Here is a 27,980-nt window from a genome sequence, read left to right as displayed (position 1 = left end):
CTTGTCCAAATTTCCAACGAACATGGCGGCGCAGATGGCGGTAAATTCAGGTATGGACGGTATTTTTAAACAACAACCGCACACCCAGGCCTTTTTCTAAGCACACTAGACACATAGCATATATGGGAAATGCACATAAACACAGTTTCGTATCATGTCCTCCCCTTCATGTGGTTGGAATCGGCCACATGGCGATGAATCCGTGTCAAGTTGAGGCATGAGAGGCTAGGCTAATGTAGCCTAGCATGGGGCTGAACGTTAGAGAGATTCAAGATGTTTATTTATCACGTACATATAAATACGAGCATACATAAATGCAGTGAAATGTCATTGCAACGCACCCGGAGATTTTGCACTATAAGTGCTAGCCATCTAACTAACTAACTTATCAACTAACTTACTAACTAAGTAAGTTAGACAGATACTTTATTCATTCGTTCATTATAATCTTTTCTTCATCGTTAATATATATCTATTTTTCATTCATACATTTTTTTTAACAGAGTTTAGGTTTTTGATTGTCATTTTATGATTTTCTTTTTTATCATATTATTTAAAACAAGTGCACTGCAGAGACAATGCAGACAATAACATTAGTGTTAAATCAATGTTCATTTAGGTTCAGCAATTTTGTGTCTCATTTGTTATTATAATTCAATTGTATTTTGTCAGATGCAAAAAAACAACATGATATTGGCATTATATATCGGCCATCTGCCACCCCTCTCTCTTTAAATATCGGCATCAGCCATTGAAAAACCCATATCTGTCTACCACTAGTGTTAACATGGGAGTAATGATCCACTCCCCTCCTAGGAGCCAGTCTGTGGGGGCCGCTGAAGGAGCTATGGGAGACTGTCGAGGGTGCAGTCTGGAGGAGGCAGCCAGAGAGCGTTCACCTCCTCGACCTGCAGTTGAAGAAACACAAACCGCACTTTCTGTCTCTTTACAAGAATCCTGTAAGATGCCACCGAAACCATGCCTTGCGCACATAGCCACCAATCCACCACAGTTGTTGCATAGTTTCAATTTTTTTTCACTGTAAAACATTGGTCTCTATTCCACACTTGGGTGACTATTATTTGTAAAAGATAGGTTTCCTACCAGTATGAACTCATGCTAAGTCATGTGTTTTTGCAATAATGCCATAACGGGTAGGTTTTTTGCCTCTTCATTATAATAAAGACTAAATTAATGTTTTTGTACACTGAAATGGTACTGCAAACACATTGTCGTAAGCGTCATGCATTATAATTTTCAAGCGTTATGTGAAGTGGTTTTTGGACTTGGTGCTGCAAACAGTGCAGTTTTTCTCATCTACATAATCAGGCCAACACACTGTACTAGTCTGCCTCTTGATGAAAATAGACTGTTAAAATGTATGCAACAACTGGAGTATTTCTCACATAACCAACCCAGCTCCATAGATCACTTGCAGGACTTGCCTTTTTAATATAGATCTAGGACAGTAGAGTAAGGATAGAAGTAAATGTCTATAATGTTTTTACAGTTAGTCAGATAATCCAATGCCTTTCTAATAAATTATACGAAGCAAATAGTTTCCGTTAGTAGACTGAAATTCACTGTTGCTCCCACTAGTCCACTCTTTCTAACAGTGAATTCCTATTTCACCGTTGTATCAAAGTACAATTCTTAGAAACACTGACGCTTCAATTCAAACGCTAACATAAGGTTTTAAAGGTACACATTTGGTGACAAAATCCACATTTTGCATGTAGCATACATTTTGCATCAAACATTTATCAACATTTCTGTAACTGACTTATTGCCGTGCTATGGTCATTTATACGACTCTGTCTCGCCGTTATGTTTCCAGTCGAAGAGCGCAGAGCAGAGGGAGAAGGTGCGAAAAGCCAGCACGGAAGGCATAGCCATTCAAGGCCAACAGGGGTCCCGGCTTGTTCCAGAGCAGCTCCTGACTGAGGCCTTTATCCTCAGTGATCTCTTTGACATCGGAGAACTGGCAGCTCTGGAGTTGCTTTTGGCAGGTAATGTGTAGACATTGAAATTACACAACTTATTAATTTAGTCCTTTGGAAAATTAGTTAACCTAATGTCTCAATTCCGAAAAGAATGGCAATATTCATATATATTTATTTATATTCTAATTGGCGGCAGGGGAGGTAAATCTGAAGTCAGGAAATGTATTTCAACCAATAGCTAATTCAGCATAAACAATTATCTAACGGTTTTCAAATATTGAAATCAAACAATGCACAACAGTGTCACACAAGCTATTAAATTCTGATAAATGTGAAAGTCACTGCCTGGTGGCATTTTGTGTACTAAGTGGAATGGCATATTCATAACTGAATATTTAATATTTTTAAGTGATCATTACAAATAACCATGATTTAAGTACTACTTAATACATTATGTATTTGGTCCAGAAACAAGAACCCTCCTTTCATTTAGATGAAGGACTTGTTTACATTCTACAGTTGCTCCTCAAGACAGATGTGTTTTATTTAGTTAGTTGAAGATTGGGTACAGAAATTTATATCTAACGGGCCTGGGTGCCATTTTACATTTCTTGCATTATGAGGTTCAATGAAGGAACTGTGTGACATTTAACAGAGTACTTTCTAGTAATACCTCTTTCTGTAACCAACTGTCTCGCTGCAGGCGAGCACCAGCAGCCCCACTTCCCGGGCCTGACGCGAGGGCTTGTGGCCGTGCTGCTCTACTGGGACGGCAAGCTATGTGTGGCAAACTCCCTGCGCTCACTGATCCAGTCACGCCAAGGGAAGACCTTCACTATGGAACTAAGGTAGCGATGCTGCTCTGCCTTTCTCCCAACCACAAACCTAAATTTAACCTCAACCCTTCTCGATAAGCATGCAGTGTTCTCTTTCACTAGTATTTCCTAAGAAACAGTCCTGCTGTCAAAGGTTTTGTACAGATTTTTTTTTTTTGTTTGTTTGTTGCTTTATCGTTCAGCGAGGAACTGGTGGCCTTGACCACACGCTTCACAGACGAGCTGATGAGTCAGGGTCTGACCAAACGCATCCTGAGCCTGGTGTCAGAGATCAGCGTGACACAGGAGTTTGAGCGGCTGCAGAAGGAGCGTGGCCTGGGAAATGAGAAGCACAGGAAAGAGGTGAGCCTGAATTAGGCTGCTCTAGTGTTTTATGGAAAGAAGCACAGCCTGACCACAGCAGTTCAAAATGTTTAAACGCTGGCACACTTTTTCCATTTCCTTCTGTTTGTTATCGAAGTTAGAAAATATTACCCTCTATCTCTTAGGTATCTGACCTCATCAAAGAATGTAGACAGGCATTGGCGGACAGTTTGTTTTCATGGACCTGCCAATCACCTTTGACCAAAGACGACACCCTGGCCCTCATTGGCCACTTGGAGACGGTGACAACCAAAGCTGACGGCTCATTGGACAGTGTGAACTTGGCACTTGTTATGGCGCTGCTGTACTGCTTGGATATCAGCTTCTTGGAACAAGGAACAGAAGATCGGGAAGGTGAGAGTGCTCCTGGTTAACCTTACATTTTTAAAGGACTTCATAGAGCCATGGTGCTGCCTCTGGAGATGATTTCACTTTTAAAGTGAAAATCCATTTAAAGTGATTCTTGCCGGGAAAGGGCGGACTCCGCCGCCAACAATGGACAAACATAAACCAAAATACTTTGAATGGCTGGTTCTTAGTGAGTGCCAGCTAAATACATATGGGATAAATATTAAATATGGGATTTCTTAAAAAATATATAATAATAATCTTATGGATTACCACTTTAAATTCAACCCATTCCATTGTCCGGCATCTAGTTTCAGTGATCAATGTACTGGCATGTTGCTGTACTTGAAGGAGAAGCGTTAGCGTTCCCAATAAAAATCCCAATGTTTGCATTGTGTTCCGCTAGATCTGCTCCAGGCCCTGCCCTTGCTGACAGAGAGGGAGTACGTTCTTGCGGTGCACAATCGTTTGATGGACAGCCAAACCTGGAAGTTCCCTGGCCTGCAGGCTGTGTGTCGGCTGGCATGGGCCCTGGCTCTGAGGGCCCTCTCCCAGCTCCCACAGGGCTCTGGTGAGCACCCCTACTCGTTGGACGAGAACGAAGCTTTTTATCGTGTATCGTATTGATTGCACTGTTAAAGTGAAAAAAGATCAGAGTATTATACGATCCATAAGATATTGCTGTGCCACGGTTTCTTTCCAGCCCTAGTGGAGTTCACCGAGGCAGACGAGGCTCTGGCCGAGCAGGCGCTCCTGGGAGACGTTTTCCTGTTTGTGAAAGAGGGCATGCTGGGATGCGAAAGCTTCACACAGGAGGAGTTCTACATCCGTCGCCTTCATTCCTTGATCACTGACTTCCTGGCTCTAATGCCAGTGAAGGTACTGGATGCCAGAGCCTATGATTTTTGATCTGCGTTTCATTCTGCGTTTTCATCTCGTTGGGTTTTAAACTTGAACCACTGCTTTTACCCCATCTATCTTTGCAGAAGCACGTTTCAGACTTTTCATGATCACATAATGTGCGATGAATTCATCATCTCCTTGCTTCTGTTTTTCCTTATAGGTGAAGCAGATGCGTAACTGTGCGGATGAAGACGCTCGCCTGGTGCACATGTCCCTGCAGATGGGCAGCGAGCCACCGTCATCTCTACGTAAAGACCTGGACCATCTCATGATCCTGGTGCGTCTTCCACACCTGACGCTTAGTCTTTAATATGACTAAATTAAGCCAATATTGTGCCTTTTTTAATTTAGTATTTTGTTATTCTACCATGCTGACAAGGACTTTGACTTAACAAACAGGCTCATTTCTTGCATCGTGATGACCTCTCGTCTCTTACTGTGTTTTTTAAGATTGGGGAGTTCTACAGTAAGGACCCGTTTGGCCTGGAGCTGGGTCTGGAGTTCTGGTGCCCCACTGAATCTCTCCATCACACCTCCCTTCAGGGCTCGTACCTGGGCATGGCCCTGCAGAGGCCCCCACACAAACAGGCAAGGCCAATGGATCTCAGCCAAAACATTGACCCCCATCTACTATGTCTATATCTATATCCAGCTGTGAGTTTCATTTATGGAAAGGTTTAACAATATCAAACAATCACAATATTAATGTTAAACATCATAATGTTTAACAACATCATGCTGAAGTATTGAGCACTGGTGCAGACATCTTACACATAAAATAATTTGTTATACATCTTGGTCGTGGTTTTTATTAAATTAATTGAAATACAATAGATAATGCTGGTAATTGAACCTTTTAAATTGAAATACCAGCAATTGGTTGATACCCAGCTAAATAATAGGCAATAAAAGGAGCAAGATAATTTTCATGATTATAATCTTCCACGATAATGTTATTTATTATTATTTTCGATACAGTTTTGTTGAGTCCGTTTTCCTCTACCTACAAAGACACGACTCACAGAACAGCCAATTCTACAGCAGAGAAACAAACATGTGACACCAACAGCTGATCATACAGCAGAGAAATAAACATGTTTAGTTGGACTAAAGGACACTGAATCCCATAAAGAGTCGTTGCGCCGATCCGTTATGCACATATTACTGTATATTACAAACATGAAGTCTGACCAATGTTGGGGTCTAGGAGCGCCGGGGCTTCCTCCACTCTCTCCCTGGCCGCGGCACTCTCCGGCCGGCAGTGCACATCGGGAATGAGGCCCCCGAGCTGTGACGCGGCGGGTCTTCCTCGAACACCAACTTGAACTCGAATTCGCCCTCCTTAAAATAAAAATAAAAATAAAATAAAATACCCGAGCCCGGGGGTCGCACCGGGCTCAGATACTTTATTTTTTCGGTGTTTAATGTAAAGCCATAAGAAGAACCTTAAAACTGTCAATTGAGCATTAATATTATTATTAAAAATAAACTGATCAATAAAAATATATATATCGTCATAGCATTTTTGGCCATATGGTCCAGTCCAGGTCACTGAAGTGGTTGAATTTTGTCCTCGGGAATACCTTAAAAATAGCTCCCTTTTGTGCTGAAGTGCTTGAAAGGTCCTTGAAAAAACACAATATCTGAAAACCTGTGTTATTCACCCTGGTTATTTTATTCAAATCATAAAATCCCATCAAATTCAACAATTCAACTATACCAACTTTCATATTAAGAATGAACATATCAAAGAAAAGAAAGATTAGGCCTCATAGATTGGATCTTTTCACCAATAAGTCCTTCCTAAAATCTGAGCTGTTATTTCTGTGCTACAGGTGGTTCTATCTAAGTTTGTGCGTCAGATGGGGGACCTGCTGCCCTCTACCCTGTACATCCCCTACCTGCGTATGCTGAAGGGTCTGGCTAATGGACCACAGTGTGCCCACTACTGCTTCAGCCTCCTAAAAACCAATGGAACCCCGCACGGTCAGTCATCGCCCCTACTGTTTTCCCTGTTGTTTTTCTATTTGTTTGATTCCATCAACTCACCATTTTGTTTCTGCGCTTTAATCACCTGGTGTTGTTTCGTCCATGCAGGAGAGAACATGAAGGGAGTAGCTGCCAGCCCTGTGTCCTGGGAACACTTTTTCCACTCCCTCATGCTCTACCACGAGAACCTGCGACGAGACATCCCCAATTCAGAAGCAGCGCACTATCGCCTCCCACCCACTCGGGGCATTACTCAGAGGGAGCTGGATGGCCTCACATCCTTCCTGCACTTGCTCACCACCATCATCACTTGGGTATGCGATGTCCTTAGGAGACAATTTTTTTTCAAAGTTTTATAGAGTATTCTTAAAGGTTAATTAACAGGTACTTGTGTAACTTAAAATGGGTTTATAAATCTTTATAAAATATCAACTTTAATATTTCCCACTGCAGTTACAGTTTGATCCACCAGTTGGTGGACTGAAGGACCGCATGACATAACTTGCTGATTTCCACGACACGTGTTTATCCATTTAATAAATGAAATGTATAAATGGTTAAGAATTGGAATACTTAATGTGTAACTCAACATGAGACTTTGTGAACAAGACCCCAATCACAGAGCAGCCTAAATAAAATCAACTCAAATCAAAAGTCTGTCAAACTTTAAGGAAATTGTTATATTGAAATATGAAAGGCACCAATGCATTTATAATACTTACAGCATGGCCAGCTAGTAGTCATTGCAACATGGAATCGAGAGATCTCTGCCCACCCTCCTACACCGAATCAGCGCCTCCAGTATAAAACAGCCGGAGATGATTTCATAACATTCAAGCATGTGTTTGCCCCCAGAGTGAAAACGCTCGCCTGGCGCTGTGTGAGCATCCCCAGTGGACGCCGGCGGTAGTGATGCTGGGCCTGCTCCAGTGCAGCGTTCCTCCCGTCCTCAAGGCCGAGCTCCTGCACTGCCTGGCGGCATTCGGGAAGTCGCCTGAGATTGCTGCCTCCCTCTGGCAGTCCCTGGAGTATACACAGGTAGGAAGAATCTTAGAACAGTTTCTTTGTTTTGACAGTTATTCTAGATGTCAATTACACGTTGCTTGTTTTTTTATTTTTTTTTTTGTTGTTTTTCTCGCAAAGGGTTTTGTTTGTTTGAGTAGTTTCTGTCCCCTGATCGTCTTTTTTGCCTTAGATCCTTCAGACGGTGCGAGCTCCAGGACAGAGAAAGGCAGCTGGCATCGAGGTGAGTCTTTGTGCATTTAATCATTTTAACTTTTGGGTGTTAAAGTTGGTTCCCACTATCTGAATTTGGCCATATTTAGAGACATTTTTCAAGAAAACAGTTTTTCAGAAAATTTTGAAGGCTGCTGGGGTAATTTCATGATACACGGGGTTGTGCATTTGTCTGTGTACCTTGGCTTTGAAAATACTGTCGTCATAATATTTTATTGTTTTCCTATTTTAATAAATCTAAGCAGTGCATTTTTTAGCATTAAAATATTGACACAGGATACAATGTGAGTGCAATATTCCAATCAGCGATCACTGGGGGGCCAGCAAACATTACAAATATCAATAATAAATCCGAAAGAGCTCTGAGCGGAGAAGGCCAAGAGAGAGCTGCGGAGAGAGAGCTGGAGATCAGGGGATCAGTTTCAGAACACGGCTGGTGGATAAAATAATAAAATTCTCTTTCATTAATGTCAAATGTCTAATTGACTGAAGCCTAATGTGAGTAAAGGAAAACAAATCCATTGTGTTAATATAAATATGTATTTTGCCCTTTTTTCTAATCACAAATATGGCAAAATAATAATTATCCATGGGAAATGTTGTATTAACTGAACCCATGAAATTTCAATGCTTCTTGTCACCAGACGTGTGATTCCTTTCACTGATGTTTGTAGCAGTGTCATATGGCGAAATATGTTAATATGCAGACACCGGTAAACATTTAGATGCAGTGTTCTCATCTATCCGCAAAGTGCTGAAAGGAAGTGGTGTGGCTCTACGACGACATGTGTCTAAATAGCTGTGGTTCGAACTCGGCATCAGTTTCGCCGAAGTTTCGCTGATTGATGAATGTGCGTCCGACAGGTGGAGCTGAATGAGATTGAGTCGAGCTGCGAGGAGTACCCTCTGACACGGGCCTTCTGCCAGCTCATCAGCACGTTGGCGGAGAGCAGCCTGCCGGCCAACCTGGGCGCAGGGCTTCGTGTGCCCGGGTTCCAGCCGTACCTGACCTTCCTGCGCGATGCCGTCTTCCTCCCGTTCCCCACCCGGGCCTATCGCCATCCAGCTGAAAAGGTAACGTGCCACTTAATAGTTTCTCACGGGATTTCCAACACAACTGCATCGGGCTTTGGAGGGTGATGCTTTAAGATGAGATGAAATAGTGCTTTATTGAACCTCCCTGAAGGGGAAATTCAGGCGTTGCAGCAACTCAATAGGGAAGCAGTGAATTAAATACATCAAGAGTTTATTTTCTTTGTTTGGAGGAAAGATTGCTCTGATCGGAGCGTGCGTGCGTGCGCGTGTGTGTGTGTGTGTGTGTGTGTGTGTGTGTGTGTGTGTGTGTGTGTGTGTGTGTGTGTGTGTGTGTGTGTGTGTGTGTGTGTGTGTGTGTGTGTGTGTGTGTGTGTGTGAGATCTCATATTTTTGTTATTTATAATTTTTAATATTCAAATAAGATTTGCTAATTGATTAACAAGTGTTTTTCTTTACAAATCAAGACTCAATGGTCAAACAATGGCCAGCCCTCAGTGCTGGAAAACATACATATATTTAAATCGAGAATCGAATCGTAATCGGTTCTTTATGATGCACAGATGCTGCATTGCGGAGGTGAAATGGGAAGTGGGGGACTAATAATCCTGAAAATGTGACTGTAATGTTAACTTATAAAGCGTTGGTAATAGAGATCGATCAGGCCAGTTTTCAGCTTGATCAGCCATGACCGGCGACCAGCTGGTTAGATATATTTTCCGATTCTGTGTCGGTCAAATTTACAACCTGATACTGTGCTTATGTACTCTTAAAAATGCTCACTTGTTCAAGTGAACAAGAGTGAGAAGAGTCTGTCATTTATTATTATTATTACTAATTATTATTAATTTTTTTTGCAATGATTGTGATTTATTTTGGAATGGCAAGTTCTATATAAATATAATAGAAATGTATAATAATAACATAACATAATGTATGCACTTAAAAATGAAAGACTTTTATTTGAAGTTTGAACTGGACATTTCCATGTTAGTTATATTTTGTGTCTTACTACTGTAAAACTCAGTGAGAGTTTACAGGTTGTATTATACTGAAACTTGGTGTCAGTCCCATTTTATTGGTGACTGTTCCATGTTTTAATTTATTTTACTGGAACTCAGGGACAGTTTCATCATGTTCTATTATTGTTCCATAGTGAAAAATGTTGTTTAGGACTGGGTATTGTAGACAAGTTGACTATCAGTCCTGACATTGAAAATGTTTAATCAATAAATACCCTGCCTTAAAGCAACAGGTTTGTCTAGATAGAAGCAGGTGCCGCATTGCCATTACTTTCAAGACAAAGCATCCACCACCTCTGTAGGCAGAAGGGGAAAAAGTCACCTTTTTGTTTGTTTTCCTAATGAGAATATTTAAATTGTCCCCCGCAGTGGGAGGTGGCCGATGCTGTCCTGGAGGTGTTCCACAAGCTGTTGCGTGACTACGAGCCCCAGCCGGCCGACTTCGTGCAGGAGGTGGTGGAGCTGCAGGGGGAGCAGCTCCCGACCCACAAGCCCCCCGGACACAGCATCATGTTCCACCTGCTCAACGACTCCCCCATGCTGGCCCTCTGCCTCAGCCTGCTGGAGGAGGGCGTGCGACAGCTGGACACCTATGCTGCCTTCCCTGGTGAGAGGGCGCAATGAGACGAACTTGCATACGTAGACCTTTGCTTTTACGTGCATTATGTGGCTGTTTGCTAACCTTACTCTTCGGCCTAGGGCTTTTGTAAATGTCCCATAATACCGTGTTATGAAATGAGTCTGTAGGCTATCGATCACCAAAGTGATATCTGAATCGCTCATCAAAGTGTAGCTACTTGGGGGGGGGGGGGGGGGGGGATGGAACACCAGATTTAAATTGCAAAGATTATTTCCTGGCATGCGGTTATGTGGCAGTAGATGTCACTGCAATTTAATTTACTTCTCATGCCCATTTTGAATACGTACGTTTGTCTCGTAATGTCGTGATAGTTAGATGTTGTCTTAGGCCGCATTACTGTAAAGCAAGACACATTTCTGAACTTCATAGACTCTTCTAGCTAATCAATTTCTCCACCTACTTGGTCATCACATCCTCATGAAGTGTGTGTGTGTGTGTGTGTGTGTGTGTGTGTGTGTGTGTGTGTGTGTGTGTGTGTGTGTGTGTGTGTGTGTGTGTGTGTGTGTGTGTGTGTGATTTGTTTTTTAAATGTTTCTTGTGTGTAAATATCTTATGAATAGTCATACCAAATTAAATCATAAAATTTTTGTCGTTGAGGTATTCAAAAAATATTGTGCTATTTGATTTGATCAATATGGCTCAGACATACTCTGCGCACAATATTCTGTCACAACAAAAAGATTAGTTCTATGCAACCTTCAGTTCTTTATTTCTGTGTTTCTCTTATTATCTTCTGCTCCTCCATTGTAGGCCAGAAACAGCTGGAGTCAGCGGTGCTGCACTGCCTGTGCCTGCTGGACCTGGCTCTGCAGAAGGAGGTGGTGTTCATGGACCTACTGAGGGAGAGCCAGGCCTCCCTGCTGGTCTCGCCACTGGAGCAGCTCCTCCAGGGGGTCAGCCCTCAGAGCCGCAGGGCCGACCACATTGTCAACATCGCCAGGTAAGCACTGTAATCAGTGCCACTAACCTCTGAAGCTGGTTTGGCTGATTAATGTAGGCAAATTAGCAGTTATTGTCGACCCGTCCGCCCCCCTCATGTGGTCCCCGTGTTGCACTGTTGGTCCCTGGCAGCTATCTGTACCACAGCTGCTCAAACCCTGAGGCTGCCTTCCAAAGCGCCAAGATTCTGCGTCGCATCGCCCGCTACCCCAACATTCAGCTGAGGCTGGTGGGAGACTTCACGCACGATCAGGTACGGCCAAGAGCCTAATTGAATCACATTAACACTATGTTTCACTTCATATTATTTATACATTTTTTAGAATGTATTTACTGTATAGTTGCTCTGTTTTTGCTTATTTTCTGTATTTGCTCCTTCCCCGCAGACTGTGAGTGACAAGCTGATGGCGGGATTTGTGGAGTGTCTGGACAGCGAGGAGGCAGAGGAGGGCCTCGAGAAAGAAGAAGGTCAGTTTTCTCTTTATTTCCTCTCTTTACCTTCTCTGGGTTCTTGTCCACAAGAACGAATTTTCTCCACCCCTTCCAATTCTCAGACTCAGACCCGCAGAAAAAGGTGGCCCGGATCCGCCACCAGACCCAGATCCATATCCTGAACCTACTGATCACCTCCCTGGAGCTGAAGACCCCCAACCTGGCGCTCTATCTCCTGGGCTACGAGGTCAAGAAGCCGGTCTCCTCCACCAACCTCCAGGACCCAGGTCAGACCAAGTTATCTCGGGTGTTGGCCTGAAATCTAAGAGGGGGGGGACAAAACAAGAAACAGACATCTACCTCCACTGTCTTAGATTCAATTCTTCCAGAACCATGACTCCATATAAACAGGTCTCCTCATCGCCCCGAGTGTGTTTGTTGTATACCTACCGTGTGCCTTTGTGTTCCAGGCGTCCTGGGGTGTCCGCGAAGCTGCCTGCACGCCATCCTCAGTATGCTGCAACGAGGGACGGAGAAGAGGTCCGGTCCTGTGATCACCCAGCAGTCCCCACACCTGGCCGAGCTCTGCTACCAGGTACTCTGAATGCCTACCTACAATGCCCACTGTGCTGGTGCGAATACTGCCAGGTTTCCTTTTTAAACAGGGTTCTCGCCAGGTGCTTGAAGTGTTTGTGTCGATGTGCTTGGAAAGGCCTTGGAAAAAAAATGCAATCATTGAAAATCTGTGATATTCCCCTTTGTTTTGTGATTCAAATTGTAACGTATTAAAAGCGTTCCAGAATTGCTTTTACGACATAGATGATACCAGGGAAATGTAAATTTAAACTAGCATGGTTGGAAATACACACTTATAATAGTAGATGTCAATGAGGTTAATTATAGATATATAATGGATCACATTGAAAAATAGATTATATTTGTTTTGTGTGGAAAAAAAAATTGTGCTTAAAAGTACTTGAAAGTCCTTGAATTTCATCTGTGTCGCATGGCTGCACAGCGCCAGGAAAATATATTATTAAAATGAGGGGTTTATCAGCAAGGCTTGATAGGAGGGCCGGTGTGCATACGGCTCCTTATCGCTCCTTATCCTCTCTCTATGAAGTGTCTCTGAGAGTCTTGATGACTTGGCAAGGTCGTGGCGCGTAAAACATGGTTAAGTAAAGTAAGGTAAGGTAAAGGTTTCCTATTGGTTCATCGTGGAGGGAAGGGTAATCCCTTTTGACGTAGGTCATTTCAATTTTCCTAGTCCTAACTGGCTTACTGCAATCTTTCCCTTTAATCATTTAATGCAAGTATTGAAATTGTGATTGTCAAATCTTGAAATAAACGAGAAGAAAGCCACACATGAAAATAAATCTTGACCTAAGGGAAAAAGTCAATATCGTGTTACTAATAATCACAGTATTAATTTCCTATTGCTGCAGTTGGGCAGACTTTAATAGGAGTTTAATAGCGTGTGGATTACTCTTACTGGAGTAAGAAGATATGCAGGTGTAGGTCAAGCCCAACAAATGAAAGGGGGAAACATTATGGTGATTACACATTGATTTAGACATTAGTTCAGTCCAAAAACAAAGGAGGAGTTGAATATGTCTGTTGTCTCCTTTCTGCTTCATCTGGTGTTAGTCTTGATCTCTTGTCGACTGTCCCTTAATGTTCCCATGGGCGTCACAGGGACTCAGATGAAAGGAAGCTCCTTTGATGCTACGGCCTCTGTCACAATGGTTAATTTCATTGTCAAATTTTGTCAAGGTTTTTTGTTGTTTTTTTCCTTCATCTTCCTTTTCCTCTGCCCCCCTCGCAGGTGATCTACCAGCTGTGTGCCTGTGCAGACACCTCTGGTCCCACCATGCGCTACCTGAGGACCAGCGAGGACTTCCTCTTCTCTCACCTGCAGCATCTCCCCTTCGACCTGCCCAGTAAGCCCTCGCTTCTTGCTGCTCTCTTGGTCCCTGTTAAAGTGCAATAAACGGTTATTACCAGGTGCTTGAAGAACTTGAATTTCATCCTGAGAAAAAGGAAGAATACCTTGAAAATAGCCCCCTTTTGTGCTGAAGTGCCTGAATAGTCCTTGGAAAAAAACCACAATCATTGAAAACCTGTGTGCCGTGTGCTCTGCGACACCGTGCTCTTCCTCCAATATCTGAACCAAACCAAAGAAAGAGCAAGCCTGTTTCAGAATGACCTGGAAATGGGCTTTCCAGTGATTTATTTCTTCCTTTTGAGGATTTGGAACATCCCAAGTTCTAATGATCCAAAAAATTTGAACTGGTGATCTCATGGAGCCACTGATCTGAACAGTTACATTAAGGTTAGATTTCCCACACACTTCCATGTACTAGACAAAATTCACATACAGTAAGTTCAACGGTTTTAACCCTAGAAAAGCTTATGCCAGGTCAAAAATGAGCCGGATGATTGTTTTCTTGTTTTCGTTTTCAAATTAGTATATTTGAATCATCTAAAATTCAAGAAATCCCTTTATTATGGTAATCGTTTTGATGTTGCAAACTCATTAGTTGCGCAATTAGTTTAATTAAATATTCATCAAGTAAATAGTATGTACAAACTTGTATACATTTGACAGCTGCCCTATACTGTATACAAGTATACCTGGCTGGCAGCTACAGCTGATTTTTGCCGATTAATTAGAGTGGAAATCGGCAACTGAGGCATTGAATAAAGGACACATCACCTTTTCCTTCATGACTCATTCAAACATCGAGAGGTTTGATCCGTAACCTGTCGTCCCTCCCCCTGTGCCAGGCAACCAGATTGCCGCCCTCTCCCAGATGTCGTGGCTCATGAAGACTGCAGCCATCGAGCTGCGAATGACATCCCTGAACCGCCAGCGCTCGCACACTCAGCGCCTGGTCAGCCTTCTGCTGGACGACCAGCCACACACTCTGCACGCAGGTACTGGAGCATGTAGCATCGTTGCGGCGTGACTGTGTGACCCCCATTCAGATCACTCACTCGGTTACTGATCGGTTCGCTTTAAAGCTAAGTCTGACACCGCCTTTCTCCATCTAGCTGACGGAGAGTCAGGAATGGAGGAAGAGGCCAGATCAGTCTGTGGTTTCCTCCACTTTGATACAGCTTCAAAAGGTTTGTACCCAGCACCCACCCGCCTTCTAAACTGGTAAATCTCCTGTATGTAGATATAGAAAACTAAACTGTTTATTTTGTTGTTAGTCATATTATTATCTCCTGTGACATCCCCAGTGCGCAGGAAGCTGCTGAGCGTGCTGGATGCTGTAGACTTCAGTCAGGATGTGCCTGAGCTGCTGCAGCTGGACTTCTTTGAGCGCACTCAGATAGAGCAGGTTATCTCTAACTGCGAGCACATCAACGAACAGGGACACACCGTCTGCAACGTCAAGGTGTGGTTGGCTGCTGTTGTATTCTGATGTTTTGAGACATAAATGACATGATGTATATTGTTTTTATTTTGTTACTCTAAACAATACAACTTTTCAGATCCAGAATCTCATTCTAATAATCTCTTAAATGTGTCTCGCAGCTGCTCCATCGAGTGCTGGTGGCTGAGGTAAACGCCCTTCAGGGAATGGCGGCCATTGGACAGAGGCCTCTTCTGATGGAGGTGAGAGGGGCTCCATGAGGTCAGAGAAGCAGTTTGCTGTATTTGTGGGACATCAAATGACATGTTTAAGTGGTATGACAAAGTAGATACAGCGTTTGTGTTTCTATTCTGTAACTGTGTTCTAACTGTGTTGGCATGACCTTTAACTAGGGATGCCACAGTGAGGAATCTTTCCGACCGGGTAATAAACTCATGACTACACCGGGGCGGAGGGCGCAGAGTTTCCCCGTTAAGCATGGAAGCAAATTACGCATGGAAGGAGACAGGTCCTGATCTAGACCTGATCTCAGGTCTTCTAGAGTCCTCTTTCTCTCCTCTCCTCCTCCAGTGATGAGTAGAATCTGACTCTGAAGACTGTAAACGTGTTTAAGCGTTTGAAAGTTCGAAGAGATAAAAAAACAAATAAGGCTCGGGGAGGCGTTTACATTCTCCAACTCTTACGAATAGTTGCTCTGCTGTGCACACAAGAAGCAGCCACTCTCAGTTTTGTAGCGTCCGACTACGTATTGAGGACATGGTTAGTATTTTAGGAATAAAGATTAAGAAATACATTTTATTTGATGAACGTCGGCACTGATACCTGAAAATGAACTAAATGCTTTTTATTTCTTAAAAAAAAAAAAAAAAGACAGTTGAGGCGGTGGGAAAGTAATTTAATCGGTTTAATCGCTGAACACCGGTAACACCGCTAATCGCAGCAACCCTACCTACAACCTTTTCAGCTGTCACAGTTTCCCTCTCTGTTCCATGCTCTCCCAGGAGGTGAACTCCATCCTGCAGCAGGTGGTGGAGCGTAACCGCGTGCGTCGCAGCTTGAGTGCCAAGCGCCACGCGCTGCAGTCGTGGAGGAGCCTGGTGGAGACGCTGCTGACCGCCTGCCCTGCTGACCTCATCCCTGCCGATGACCGGCAGCTCATCATCAGAGACCTGCTGCTAGACCTGCACGACAAGGTAAACACTCCTTCAAAATGAAGAGACAGACAGAAAGTGCAGTACTGATACAGTTGTGTTTGGACTATGAGCTAAAAGCTAAATTATGAGACATTCTTTATCATTGGTAGAACAGTTACAAAGTAGATTCAAAACACAGTGGGCTTGGTTATTTTCATCAAAGCACTGTGCATGTATAAGCATGAAAACCACATGGTTGAGCTACATGTGGCCCTCCACCTTTTCCTCTCCAGGTGCTGTCCGAGGACGCCGCAGGGGAGCTGATGCCCATCGTCGCCGGGGCGGTCTTCACCCTGACGGCCCACCTCAGCCAGTCGGTGTTGTCGGAGCAGCAGCATGGAGCGGGACTGGAAGGAGCCGCGTCCTCTGGCTTCGCCTCAATCGCAAACTCGGCCCTGCACCTGATCCTCCGCAAGCTGCTGGATTTCATCCTCTGCACTGGTGAATTTTGACGACACCATGACTTTCCCAGACACCTGTTTGATACCTGTAGACGCAACTGATGTGTCCTCATTAATACAGGTGTCATTTCCACTCCGACGCAGGGTGGAAAAAAAATAATCTAAACGCAAACTTGTATTAAACCAAATGAGATTAGTTACTGATGATCATTTTCCTGAACTCCAGGTGGTGGATATCAGCGTCTGCGCGCTCATCTGTACGGTTCTGTGCTCTACTACCTGCAAATCGCCCAGAAGCCTGAAGAGCCAGACACTCTCCAGACAGGTAAAGATGTAGAGGCAAACAGAAATGTGGGAATCGACGGTCTGCGTGCTCAAAAGTCTGCAAGCAATATGTGGAAACTAACTCCCAGTGTTGCTATGTCCATAAAATAATTCCCTTCCTCCTGCTTCCCAGCTGGGAAGTCCATGTGGGAGCGTCTGACTGCCCCCGAGGACGGCTTCTCCAAGCTGCAGAGAGAGAACCTGGCCATCATTGAGAGCTATGGCACGGCGCTCATGGAGGTGGTGTGCCGGGACGCCTGCGACGGCCACGAAATCGGCAGGGTATGAACCTCGACAACACACCAAGCATTTAATGGACCTGGTCTGACTTGTTGATGAGATGACCAGATACAGTATGATTTATGTTCTTTCAGTGGCTTTGTGTCATGGTAAACCTGTAATTACGGCCCAAGTACAATTTTAGAAAGGCCACGTCCCTCATACCGTGACACCGATTGACTCGGAATTTGACACACACAAGTCCAGCTCAATGTATGGCCTCTTGGACCATAAAAGTCCACCATAATAGATTTTTTTTCTAATTTGCATAACGTGAAAAACATGAATGTGAATAGACTTTTTGGGGATTTTGACTATCAATGCCAAATTTGGTATACAGCATTGCGGGACTGAGATGCACATTTCCATTGTAAATGAGCAAAATCGATCCAAAAACATGGCCGCCATCAACCAAAAAACTTTGCAAAAGGTGGGGCTTAGCAGAAAATTGGTCAGAACTCATTAACCATTTGTCCAATTATCATAAATATTGGTAGATATCTTCAGTCCGTGTTAGAATAGGTCTCCCAAATCATTTTGAGTCTGACCCATAGGGGGCGCCACAAATGCCACAAACTAAGCAGGAAATAGGCCATAACTAAAGCTGTCTTAGAGCAATCTTGATACTTTGACCTGGACGTACAAACCAAATTTCATGCAAATCCGATAAAGCGGAGGCAAATGTCTGAACTTTGAGTGTTCAATTATTGAAATGCTGCATACATTGTGATGATACAACAAGTGTGTGATTGGTCTCACTTCTTCTTTAAACTAGTTAAAGTTACCTTGCTCGGATTTGTGACGCTTGAAACTCGCTTGTTGCTGCTCAAGGCTTTTAATTTGGACGATTGAGCTGCTTACTTCTGTTAAGCGCAAAAAGATTAGAACCTGTGAAGTGCCACTTATATATAATATATTGTGGCAGTTTGCTTCCCACACGATGTTTCCAGCACAGGGACACAGATGACGGGGTTTCAAACAGACTGTTTATTGTAGAGAGTGGGCTAGTTGGAATAAACCCAGGAGCAGATGGACGTGTGTCATGACAAGGGCTCCTATCCTGAGTGTGTGTATGTTGGGATGGGGGTTTTAACTGTTGCTCGTTAGACCAACCAACAAGCAACAGGTATGCAGCCACTCGGGCCCGTATTAACTAGACCCAGGACAGGGTGTGGCTTCTCAAACCACACCTTCCCCACACCATATATATATATTTATAGCAATATTTATTATTGTTTTTCTCCTTGGCATTTTTCCGGCTGAAAGTGTTTGGAACACAGCAGCAGCCGAACCCTCAGGCATGAACTTAAACTTGAATGGTGTGTCATTGGATTTGGGGCAGCTCAGACATTTTGTGGTCCAAGTTTGATCCACATCGATCTTTAATTGGTGCAGGAATTAGTGAAAAAACTGTTGCCAATCTACCGGAAGTAGCTGATGTGGCGGCGGGCCGGGGTGGTGGAGCGGGGCGCTTTGTGACATCATCTAATTATGTGCGCCATTGGTGTGTATTGGTGAGGGCTGTACCCAAATTTTATCAGTCTAATCAGGTTTGGCTGTTCAATGGGAATATTCAACTATTCAGTGGAGGGGGTGGGGGATTTTGCCCAGCAGTCTCTCTCTCTCAGACGCTACCGACGATGCCCGCGGTAGAGGGTGCCCGCGATTGCTGCACCAAAACAGTGTTTTTATTTTAGATGTAGGTTATTCTATTTTAGATCTCTTTATGGAACAAAACAAGTGCGTATGTAATGGTATGAACGAAAACGACAATTCATATTAAAATATGTTTATAATTCCCCATTGAAATGTTATAGCGTTGCATTTTGTAAGATTCTCTGTTTTATCCTGTTGTGGAATGTACAATGACTGACAAAAAAAGACAAAAAAAAAAACAACTGCTCGACTTGAAGAATCTCAGTCGACTGCCGGGGTTCTGACTGATGATTAGACTCACTGATTTTCAGGGATCAGCCCTAGTATTGGTTGCTTTGTGCAGGATCTGCGCCAGGTCGAGACGAGAGGGAGCCAATGCCACATTCCGTGGGAACTCAGAAAATTGTAATTTGACTCGATAGGAAGTGATTCTGCGTTTCACGGGAACTCTGGAAACTGTAATTTGTGACTAAAGCGACAACCTGGACCCTGTGCATTGCTGCCTGCAGCTCTATTTATTATTATTATATTATATTATTATTATTATATATTATATTTTAATAACTTTCATTATTACTTTTATTAAAATGTAATTAGCCTCAGCTACATTGTATTTTACACATTCTGTAATGTTCAACATTCCCTCCTGTTAGATTGGTGTTTATATGTGCTCCTCTGCTCTGTCAGATGCTGGCTCTGGCCGTGCTGGACCGAATCCTGTTGATAGACCGCCAGAGCCAGTGGCTGGTCTACCTGTGCAACAGCGGCTACCTGCGGGTACTGGTGGAGAGCCTGCGGCAGGACGACGCCGCCCTGCAGAGCCTGCTCACTCCTCAGCCGCCCCTTCTCAAACCTCTCTACATCTACGAGAGCAAGATGGTGAGAAGCGCGCACAGAGGGTTTCATACTTGGTTGTGTGTGCGTGTGAGTGATTTTGAGAGACGTATAGACCGATCAGCCACAACATTAAACCCACTGACAGGTGAAGTGAGTAACATTGCTCATCTCATTACAATGACACCTGTCAAGGGGTGGGATATATTAGGCAGCAAGTAAACAGTCAGTTCTTGAAGGTGATGTGTCGGAAGCAGAAGAATTGGACAAGCGTAAGGATCTAAGCGACTTTGACAAGAGCCAAATTGTGATGGCTAGACGACTGGGTCAGAGCATCTCCGAAACAACAGGTCTTGTGGGGTGTTCCTGGTATACGGTGGTTAGTACTTACTGGGGCTTGGCCGGTCACGGTTTTTGAATCGTCATCCAATAATCAAATCTACGGCATTATTGTCTCTTCTTGGGCAGGGCGTTTTGTTCAGGAAAATGTAGAGGGGTGTGGCAGGGTGGGTACACCTGCGTCTTTGCCTCTTGATGTCCATGGTGCCTTTTTTATCAGGGTTTAAAAAAAAAAAAAAAAAAAAAAAAAATTTGGTGTGTTTTGAATGGGCATCGAGATCCCATTGGAAGCAAACAGCTGTATTATACTGTATATCGACTAAAAGAGGGGTCCTCAACCCGATAGATCCCTGTTTAAGTTGGACGGTTGGAAGGCGGCTGCTGATGGGGGAACCATGAGAGATGTGCAAAGGGTGGAAAGGAGGAGCAGAGATTTTATTTAATTGCTGGCACTAGGAGCCCCATCCATGGACGCCCCACCTCACAACTTCCAGGACTTAAAGGATCTGCTGTAAACGTCTTGGTACCAGATACCACAGGACACCTTCAGAGGTCTTGTGGAGTCCATGCCTCCACGTGTCAGAGCTGTTTTGGTGGCACAAGGGGGAACTACTCAATAGTAGGTCGGAGGTTTTAAAGTTGTGGCTGATCGGTGTATGTACTTATTTGTATATGCAGATGTATGGTGGGTATAGGCAGAGCACTCGATTTTGAAAGTAATGGACATAAGCGGTGTACAAATGTTTTTGTTTGTTTTTTATCACCAGTTGGTAGGCTGTGTGAACAACAAATCGTCAAAACAGTGCATACAAAAAGGCCAAATTTAATGTAACCTTAAGTTTGGGGAAAGTCACATTTTCAGCACCTTGAGAATTGAAAATTGTCATAAACTTCGGATTCTGATATTTTTTCCCCAATGGAAACGCACAATGTCAATTTAGAAGAGAACCTATCGGATTAGCTGAAATGTCTGAATAACACCGGTAAGAAACGGTTACACCTTTTATAATGCAACTACAGAGCCTGAATTTATATTTTTGTAAATCGATCCTTAAGCTTAGAAATGTCTAATGGGCTACTTTGCTGCCTCCCTCATCTAGGTGATAACATTTTGACACCGTGCACTAAGGCAGACAGGTGCGGTGACCTGAGTGGTTCTCTGTGTTATTCAGGCCCTGCTGACTCGTGTGGCCAAGACGGGCGAGGGGGCGGTGGAGCTGCTGCGCTGCGGCCTGGTGGCTCAGCTTATTGAGTGCCAAGTGTTCGACATGGTCCCGGACAGCGACTCACACAGGTGGGTGACGCACGCACCGGAGCGTGGAACGCAATGTGCCATGATATGTTATGATTTAACCCGGCAGATATTGTTGAGCATTGTGTGATCAAAATAATATTGCGACGTTCCTATCTAGTTGTGACTCATTGATTCTCTGAGGAGACAAATTACCGAGCAATTGATGTTGCTGGGAACCACCGACCAAGTCCTTGATCAAACTGACGTTGTAATCCGATCTGAACTCCCCGCAAATGTCATTCCATGTTGTCAACAAACCCAGTGGGTGATTTAGTTACAAGCCTCCCAGTTGCGAATATACCTAACTTGATTTGATCTTGTATTTCTCAAACCACCTCAGAATTGAGCTGTGGATTTGTCATTTACCAGCTCGTCTGACATAAATAATTGTGTCTATCTTTCTCGTGTGTGTGTTTCCAGAGTAATGAGGGACCCATCGGGGTTCATCCCCAGCCCTCTGGACCGCTACCGACAGATCCTTCTGCCTGCCCTCCGGCTCTTCCAGGTCATCCTCACCTCCACTACTATGCACCACCAGCAGGGGGCAGCACAGGTAAACGCCAGAGCAGCTAATTACAGATGTTATTAAAATATTCAAGAGGTTATTTGTCACATACATATACATACAGTCATATATTGTTCCTGTTGTCCATTTACTCTTAAAATGTTTTTATTGGTCACTTTTTTAGAAGAACAAATGATTTTATGTCCATATGAACTTATTTATAAAAGCAATATATATAACGTGAAATTTCCTCAATTTAGTCTTATTGTTCCAGAAAAGTGTATATATTTTCAAAAGTTTATTTAAATGCTGCTGACACTATACTGCTAAAACATTTCTGTGAAACACATGTTTTTAAACAGTTACATTTATTGAGGCCTGCTTTGGCTTTTTCTATTTTCTTTTATTTTTCTGACTTTAACTATTACATGATTCAAGAGGTTATTTGTCACATACATGTACATACGGTCATACATATATGCAGTGAAATGTGATTACGCACAATAAACTCTTAAAATACTAAAATGTGTGTAATCGACATGAGGCGCTCGCGCAGGCGGCCGCAATGGGCGGCGCCACGATTCCGAGGGACCTTGGCCGCACATTTCCCCGTCAACGTAGAAAACACATTGTCTAATCCAATCGTAACGAAGCGGAATTAATTAAAAGCTGAACTCTTTTGTTTTTGTGTGTGTGCTAGGTCCTCCAGTGGCTGATCGTCCATGCAGACACCATTCAATCTCTGCTGCGCTGTCAGGAGTTCAGCATGGGAGCCCTACAGGAGCTCTCTCTGCTGACGGGCATCATCAGCAAGACGGCCCTGCCAGGTAACCACAGCAACACTGCCGTGCTCCACTGAGCCGGATCATGTCCACTAGTTCCACTGAACGCCTGCGCCCAGTACATGTGGTGTATGACTTGTCTGTGTTTTCCAGAAGCCCTGGAAATGGGTGGGGAAGTCAACAGCGCTGCCCTCATGGAGTTCCAGGGTCAAATCAACAGATTCCAGGTTCCAGCATCTTTTTATTTATCTTCTTTTTTTAAATTATTGGGGTTTTTTTTAATGTTGAAATTTTAATTTCTCCATCTCAAATTCATAGCAATAACTAACAACCAAATTAGAAATCAACTAGGCCTGCACCATATGAGGAAAATCTTCCATGTGCGATAACATTGTTCAATATTACAATGATAATATGACTTGCGTTAAATACTGAAATGTGAATATTAGCTTTGCAGTTCCTATGTCTTTCTGCTTTCATAGGTACACTGCTAACATAGACCCCAAACACTGAATAGCCTATGCCCACTGAATAAAGAAATACAATAAATTATTTTGAACATGCTGTTATTGAACAAATTGCACGAGTACCCAACCAATCAAACAGAACATTAATTTAAGAACGATGTTACAACTATAAGAAATCACAGTTTAATTTCCCCTGCTCTCTTTAAAATATTTATATATAAACGAAATAAAAAACATAATTTTCAATAATAACTTCACTCAAATAAATTCAGTTTGAACCGTTTATATTATTAACTTTAACAGTAATACAAATGATTATTATCGTAAAACGCATTGGCACTCTGTCCAGTGTCCTTTATGGCGTAGTACACACACACACACGTTTATTTAACAAATATAAAATGAAAATTTTATTTTATTAAAAAAAAAAAAAAACATTTTTTAAATCCCTCATCTTAATTTGTTCCTGTTGTATTTTTGTCTGTCTTTTTAAAAACAACTCCAGGACAGATCCGGTAGTGACAGGGCCTGTCGCTTTGAGACATTGCATTATGGGTAGTGTAGGATTTCTGTTGGCACTTGGCTTGAGGAGGGTGCGTATGACAGCTTAGCATGACCGCTAATGAGACCAGATGCACTTGTTGCCTGTTATTATTTCTACTGCCTGTCTTCTACTTGTCCAAAGAGTACTGCCTCATGGTTCAAACGGACTAAACACTGTATTTGTAAGCCCTAGAGACATTTTATCAACTTAATAAACTTTTGGGACTAAAATAAAACGGACAGATTCGGACCCATTGCTCTGTAGCTGCAAGCGAACTCCATGTGTGAGGACACAAACACAGAATATATTTTAGACTGACTTGTGGGTGAGGCAGGAATGCCTAAATTTAAATTCCGCTAGCTTACTAACGACACTGACAATCCTTAAATGGTTATTATATCATTTTATTTGAAAAATGGATTTTGAATCTTAAGACAAAATCGTGGTTCTTACATGGATATTTTTTTCACGCACCCTTAGTAAACAATCATGTAACCAGTGCGTGACTTGTGCCAATTTATTAAAATTATTAAAAATCTATAAAAAACATTTTTTAATTGAAAATACACGTTATCGGTCAGGCCCTCAAACAACCAAACTCCTCCTTTGTATCTGCAGAAGGACAACCTTTTAAGTTATCGCTAGACACTCTACATTCTATCTCATGTTGCTGCAAAACAAAATGCTGGAGATTCATGGTGTGAATGTGTGTGTTTTTGCGTCGCTCGTAGCGCCTGTGTCTGTCCCTGTTGGGCCGCCTGGCGGGCGGTGAGAGGGAGCGGCTGCTGAAACAGGCGGAGACCGCCGCCCCCGGAGACCCCGTGGATCGACGAGAGGAGATGGAGGTTGCCATACAACAGGTGGGTGGAGGACCTTCCGAGTTACGCATAAAGAATAAACAGGCTACGATGCAGCTTGTGGATGGGATTTTGGTTTTGTTGTTTGTTTACATGAGCGTTCATGTTATTTAATGTGACCGCCTTCATCTCAATGTGAACTCTTGATCATTTGACCCTTGCCTGACCGGCGCTCTCCTCCATTCCCAGGTGTGCGCCAACGTGATGGAGTACTGCCAGACGCTGCTGCTCCAGAGCTCCTCTCATGCCCAGTTCAGCATCTGCCTCTTCAGCCCGTCCGGCAGCGGGCCGTCTGGCAGGGACGGGGCGCGTCCAGGTGTGTGTGTGTGTGTGTGTGTGTGTGTGTGTGTGTGTGTGTGTGTGTGTGTGTGTGTGTGTGTGTGTGTGTGTGTGTGTGTGTGTGTGTGTGTGTGTGTGTGTGTGTGTGTGTGTGTGTGTGTGTGTGTGTGTGTGCGCGTGCGTGCGCTTCAGCTTCGCAGTTCTAACAGCGATCCCTGTCCCCCTCTCAGACCTTTCCTCCACCCTGCCTTCGGTGGCCCACTCCCGGGTGCCCAGCCTGGGCCTGGTGCTCTACCTTCTGAAGAACAGCGCTGCAGACTTCTTCCGCTTCCACCAGAGTCACAGACAGAGCCTGGGCAAACTGCAGAGCCTGGACCAGCTGCCACCCGAGGAGCTGAAGGAGGTGAGGGGCGGACGGGGACTGGAGACTGATTAAAACACTCACTCACGTATTCACTCTCCTTCTGTGCTGCCTTGCACTGCCTTTCCGACTCTCATCCACTGCCCTTCTAATATCCACTATTTAAATTCCAAGCGATGCTGTGTTGTTGTCCTGTACTGGTTGCGTTCTGGCAGTGAGGCGTTGGTACCTCACGTCAAAGGTGTGTTTGCATCTGTTGGCCACGCATTTCCAAGTCTTCAAGTAATCAAGCATCTTCAAAGAGAATCTCACTATTTTCATCGTCAGAATGTGTTTTATTTTTCCATGTGAAAAATGGTTTATAGTATTTGAAGGGATTGACATTACGATAGGTACTGTTTGCAACCAGAGAACGGATATTGCTTACAGAACAACAAGCCAACATACTACTTACACTACGTTTTGTGGAAAGTGTTTACACGCTTGTAAAAAAACAAGTCAGGCAAGTCCAGCGCAGCTTGTTTGTGTGTCCTGCTCTTCAATTGCGGAGAGCACAGCCTTGATCAGTAAAAAAAAAAAAGTAAAACGTTTGTTCCCAGACGGACGTCTCCAACACGCGGCCGAGTCTAGCGCTGGCGGCGCGCGGGCTTCGTGTCGCCCATTGTGCCGAGACAATGCGTTGTTTTTGAAAGACTGTGGCGCTGAGCCGGGGGCCTGTCTTGTTTTGTCCCTCTGTAGCTGTGCCAGGGTCTGGTGTCGGGCCCCGGCGCGGTGGACAAGATCTCGTCCGTCCAGAGGAGCCTGCTGGCCAAGAAGCGTCTGGTGCAGCTCATCAACAACAGAGCCAAGCTGCTGGCGCTCTGCTCCTGTATCCTCCCACCCCCGCCCCGTCAGGACTGCTTGAACCACGCAGGGAGGCGTCTCCTTTCTGGCGCTGAATTCACAAGACGCTTACATTTGCCGTTAAACTTCAGATAACTTGTCTCCGAGTCACTTAGATCAGGAATTTTGGAGAAGCGGACATAATTCCAGGGCGTGGTTTGAAAACATCTCAGTGTACATTGAGAGGTTATGTGTTTTATTTTCTCCCCTGACTCAGCGTAGACGCTAAATATACATATTCATAATAAACCCTGCTGTGTCGATCCCCGTCCAACAAATTCCTTCACTCCGGCTCCCCCTCAGACGTCATCGAGACCTGCTTATTTGTGTTGTGGCGCCACCTAGAGTACTATTTACTACACTGCACCCCCGCCGACCCCAAGGACTCCCTGTTGCCAGGAGTGTCCGGTGCCTTCAGGTCTCGCCTTGCAGAAGGTGAGAGGACGCTTCCGTCAAACTAAGTCCGTGTTCTATCCGAGTCTAAACGTGGCGTACATTCAAATTGTTCTTGATGGACTTTGTTCTTATTCTGTAAATCTTGAGAAACGAATAAACTGACCCCAGGCCTTTATTGTTGCTGTTTGTAATAGTAGGGGTGTGCCCCCTCCCCCGCACCTATAGAGTGGTACAGCTTTGAACACCTGGGTTTGTCTCTTCCCTGTAGACTCGTTTGGCCTGCAAGGGGCCGGAGGGCGTGGCCTGGGCCTGTCCAGAGTCAGCCAGCAGGACCTCGACCAGGTACGCCATGAAAACCCTCTGATGATGTGTCGTCTTTCAGTGGTGTGACTTCCTGGTCACTCGAAGACGTTGTTACACAGTCAGTTTAAGTTCTGTGCTGAAATTCACTTCTTCAAAGTGGTTATTTAAAATGGTAATTCATCAGATCGTCTATCAGGTCCCAGAATTCCATTCGAAACCGCTTTTCTTTTTGCCCAACATCCTGGTTTAAGACGCTTTCTTTTCAACACATTGAATAGCTCTTTCTTATAAATATGTCAAATCAAAAAACATGATTTTTTTTTTGTCACCAAAACAATCTTATGGATAACCACTTTAACATAGGATTTCAATATTAGCAGATGGTGCCACACAGATGGTGGTGAACTTTACTTCACCCCGCCCGACTGTAAACTCACGCTAAGCCGTATAAAAGTGTATTTGTTTACCCTTTCATATGCACATGTCCTTACTGTAAGCAGTCTGATGATACTTCCTGATTCCGGGGTGTGTAATCGGATGACATGGAAAGCCATTTCCATCACATACACTCCACCAGCTGAGTTCTGCTGAAGTTGTGCTAATCAGTTGATCCAAATGCTGCAGTGATTGCTTCTGCCACCCGACATACCATCGATCTCGATGCCGCCTGACTCATTCTCCTCCTCCTCCTCCTTGTCTGTATGTATTAGCTGCAGAGCGACATGGCGGCCGGGTTTGGGGAGGTCCTGCAGAGGAAGCTCCTGGAGGTGGAGGGCCTGTACGGCCAGGTCCGCTCCCGATACACCTTTATCCAGGCACTGGTGCGCAGGATCCGTGGCCTCCTCCGACGACCCAAAAGCTGAGGGGGGGGGGGGGGGGGTCCCGCAGAATAAAAGCGAGGAAAGTGAATTTTCTCTCCCTCAACTCGCCCCGGAGGACTTGACACCATCCAGTAACTTGTGGACATACTGTGTTTATTCTTGATGGACTCCTTTCTACTGGATCTATGTGGTGTGTGTGCTCTGAATGCATGAACAATGACTGTTGATGAACAGCGATCACGGAAGTGGTTTAAAGTCGCACACAAACATTGTAATATTAACATGAGACAGTTTATCATTGCACTTGGTATGACTCTTTTTTTTGTGATTTATAGTTGCCTTTTTTTAATTGTGGAAATAAAATTAACAGTTTGAAACACTTCTTGTCCGGAACATG

At 44.0% G+C, this 27,980-nt stretch overlaps 1 protein-coding gene across 1 annotated transcript; it reads left to right on the top strand.

Moving 5' to 3' along the window:
* Nucleotides 1-21: 21 nt before the first annotated feature.
* Nucleotides 22-27,962, top strand: nup205 (nucleoporin 205). Its single transcript, XM_080002127.1, has 42 exons — nucleotides 22-50; nucleotides 817-959; nucleotides 1,838-2,009; nucleotides 2,647-2,791; nucleotides 2,962-3,121; nucleotides 3,268-3,496; nucleotides 3,897-4,061; nucleotides 4,194-4,369; nucleotides 4,554-4,670; nucleotides 4,844-4,981; nucleotides 6,229-6,379; nucleotides 6,491-6,696; nucleotides 7,238-7,420; nucleotides 7,578-7,628; nucleotides 8,483-8,692; nucleotides 10,042-10,279; nucleotides 11,063-11,252; nucleotides 11,384-11,504; nucleotides 11,638-11,719; nucleotides 11,806-11,970; nucleotides 12,154-12,278; nucleotides 13,509-13,623; nucleotides 14,471-14,620; nucleotides 14,738-14,812; nucleotides 14,930-15,087; nucleotides 15,228-15,308; nucleotides 16,068-16,259; nucleotides 16,493-16,700; nucleotides 16,887-16,985; nucleotides 17,118-17,266; nucleotides 19,607-19,798; nucleotides 21,265-21,386; nucleotides 21,807-21,939; nucleotides 22,592-22,718; nucleotides 22,827-22,900; nucleotides 24,416-24,544; nucleotides 24,731-24,857; nucleotides 25,051-25,223; nucleotides 25,920-26,049; nucleotides 26,367-26,498; nucleotides 26,728-26,801; nucleotides 27,473-27,962. The coding sequence occupies exons 1-42, from the start codon at nucleotides 23-25 to the stop codon at nucleotides 27,623-27,625; spliced, it is 5,988 nt and encodes a 1,995-aa protein (XP_079858253.1). The 5' UTR covers nucleotide 22; the 3' UTR covers nucleotides 27,626-27,962.
* Nucleotides 27,963-27,980: the final 18 nt, after the last annotated feature.

The sequence above is a fragment of the Zeus faber genome (assembly GCF_960531495.2).
Source record: "Zeus faber genome assembly, chromosome: 6".
Taxonomy (NCBI): domain Eukaryota; kingdom Metazoa; phylum Chordata; class Actinopteri; order Zeiformes; family Zeidae; genus Zeus; species Zeus faber.
The sequence above is the reverse complement of the archived record's forward strand: the minus strand, read 5'-3'. Positions and strand labels throughout refer to the sequence as shown.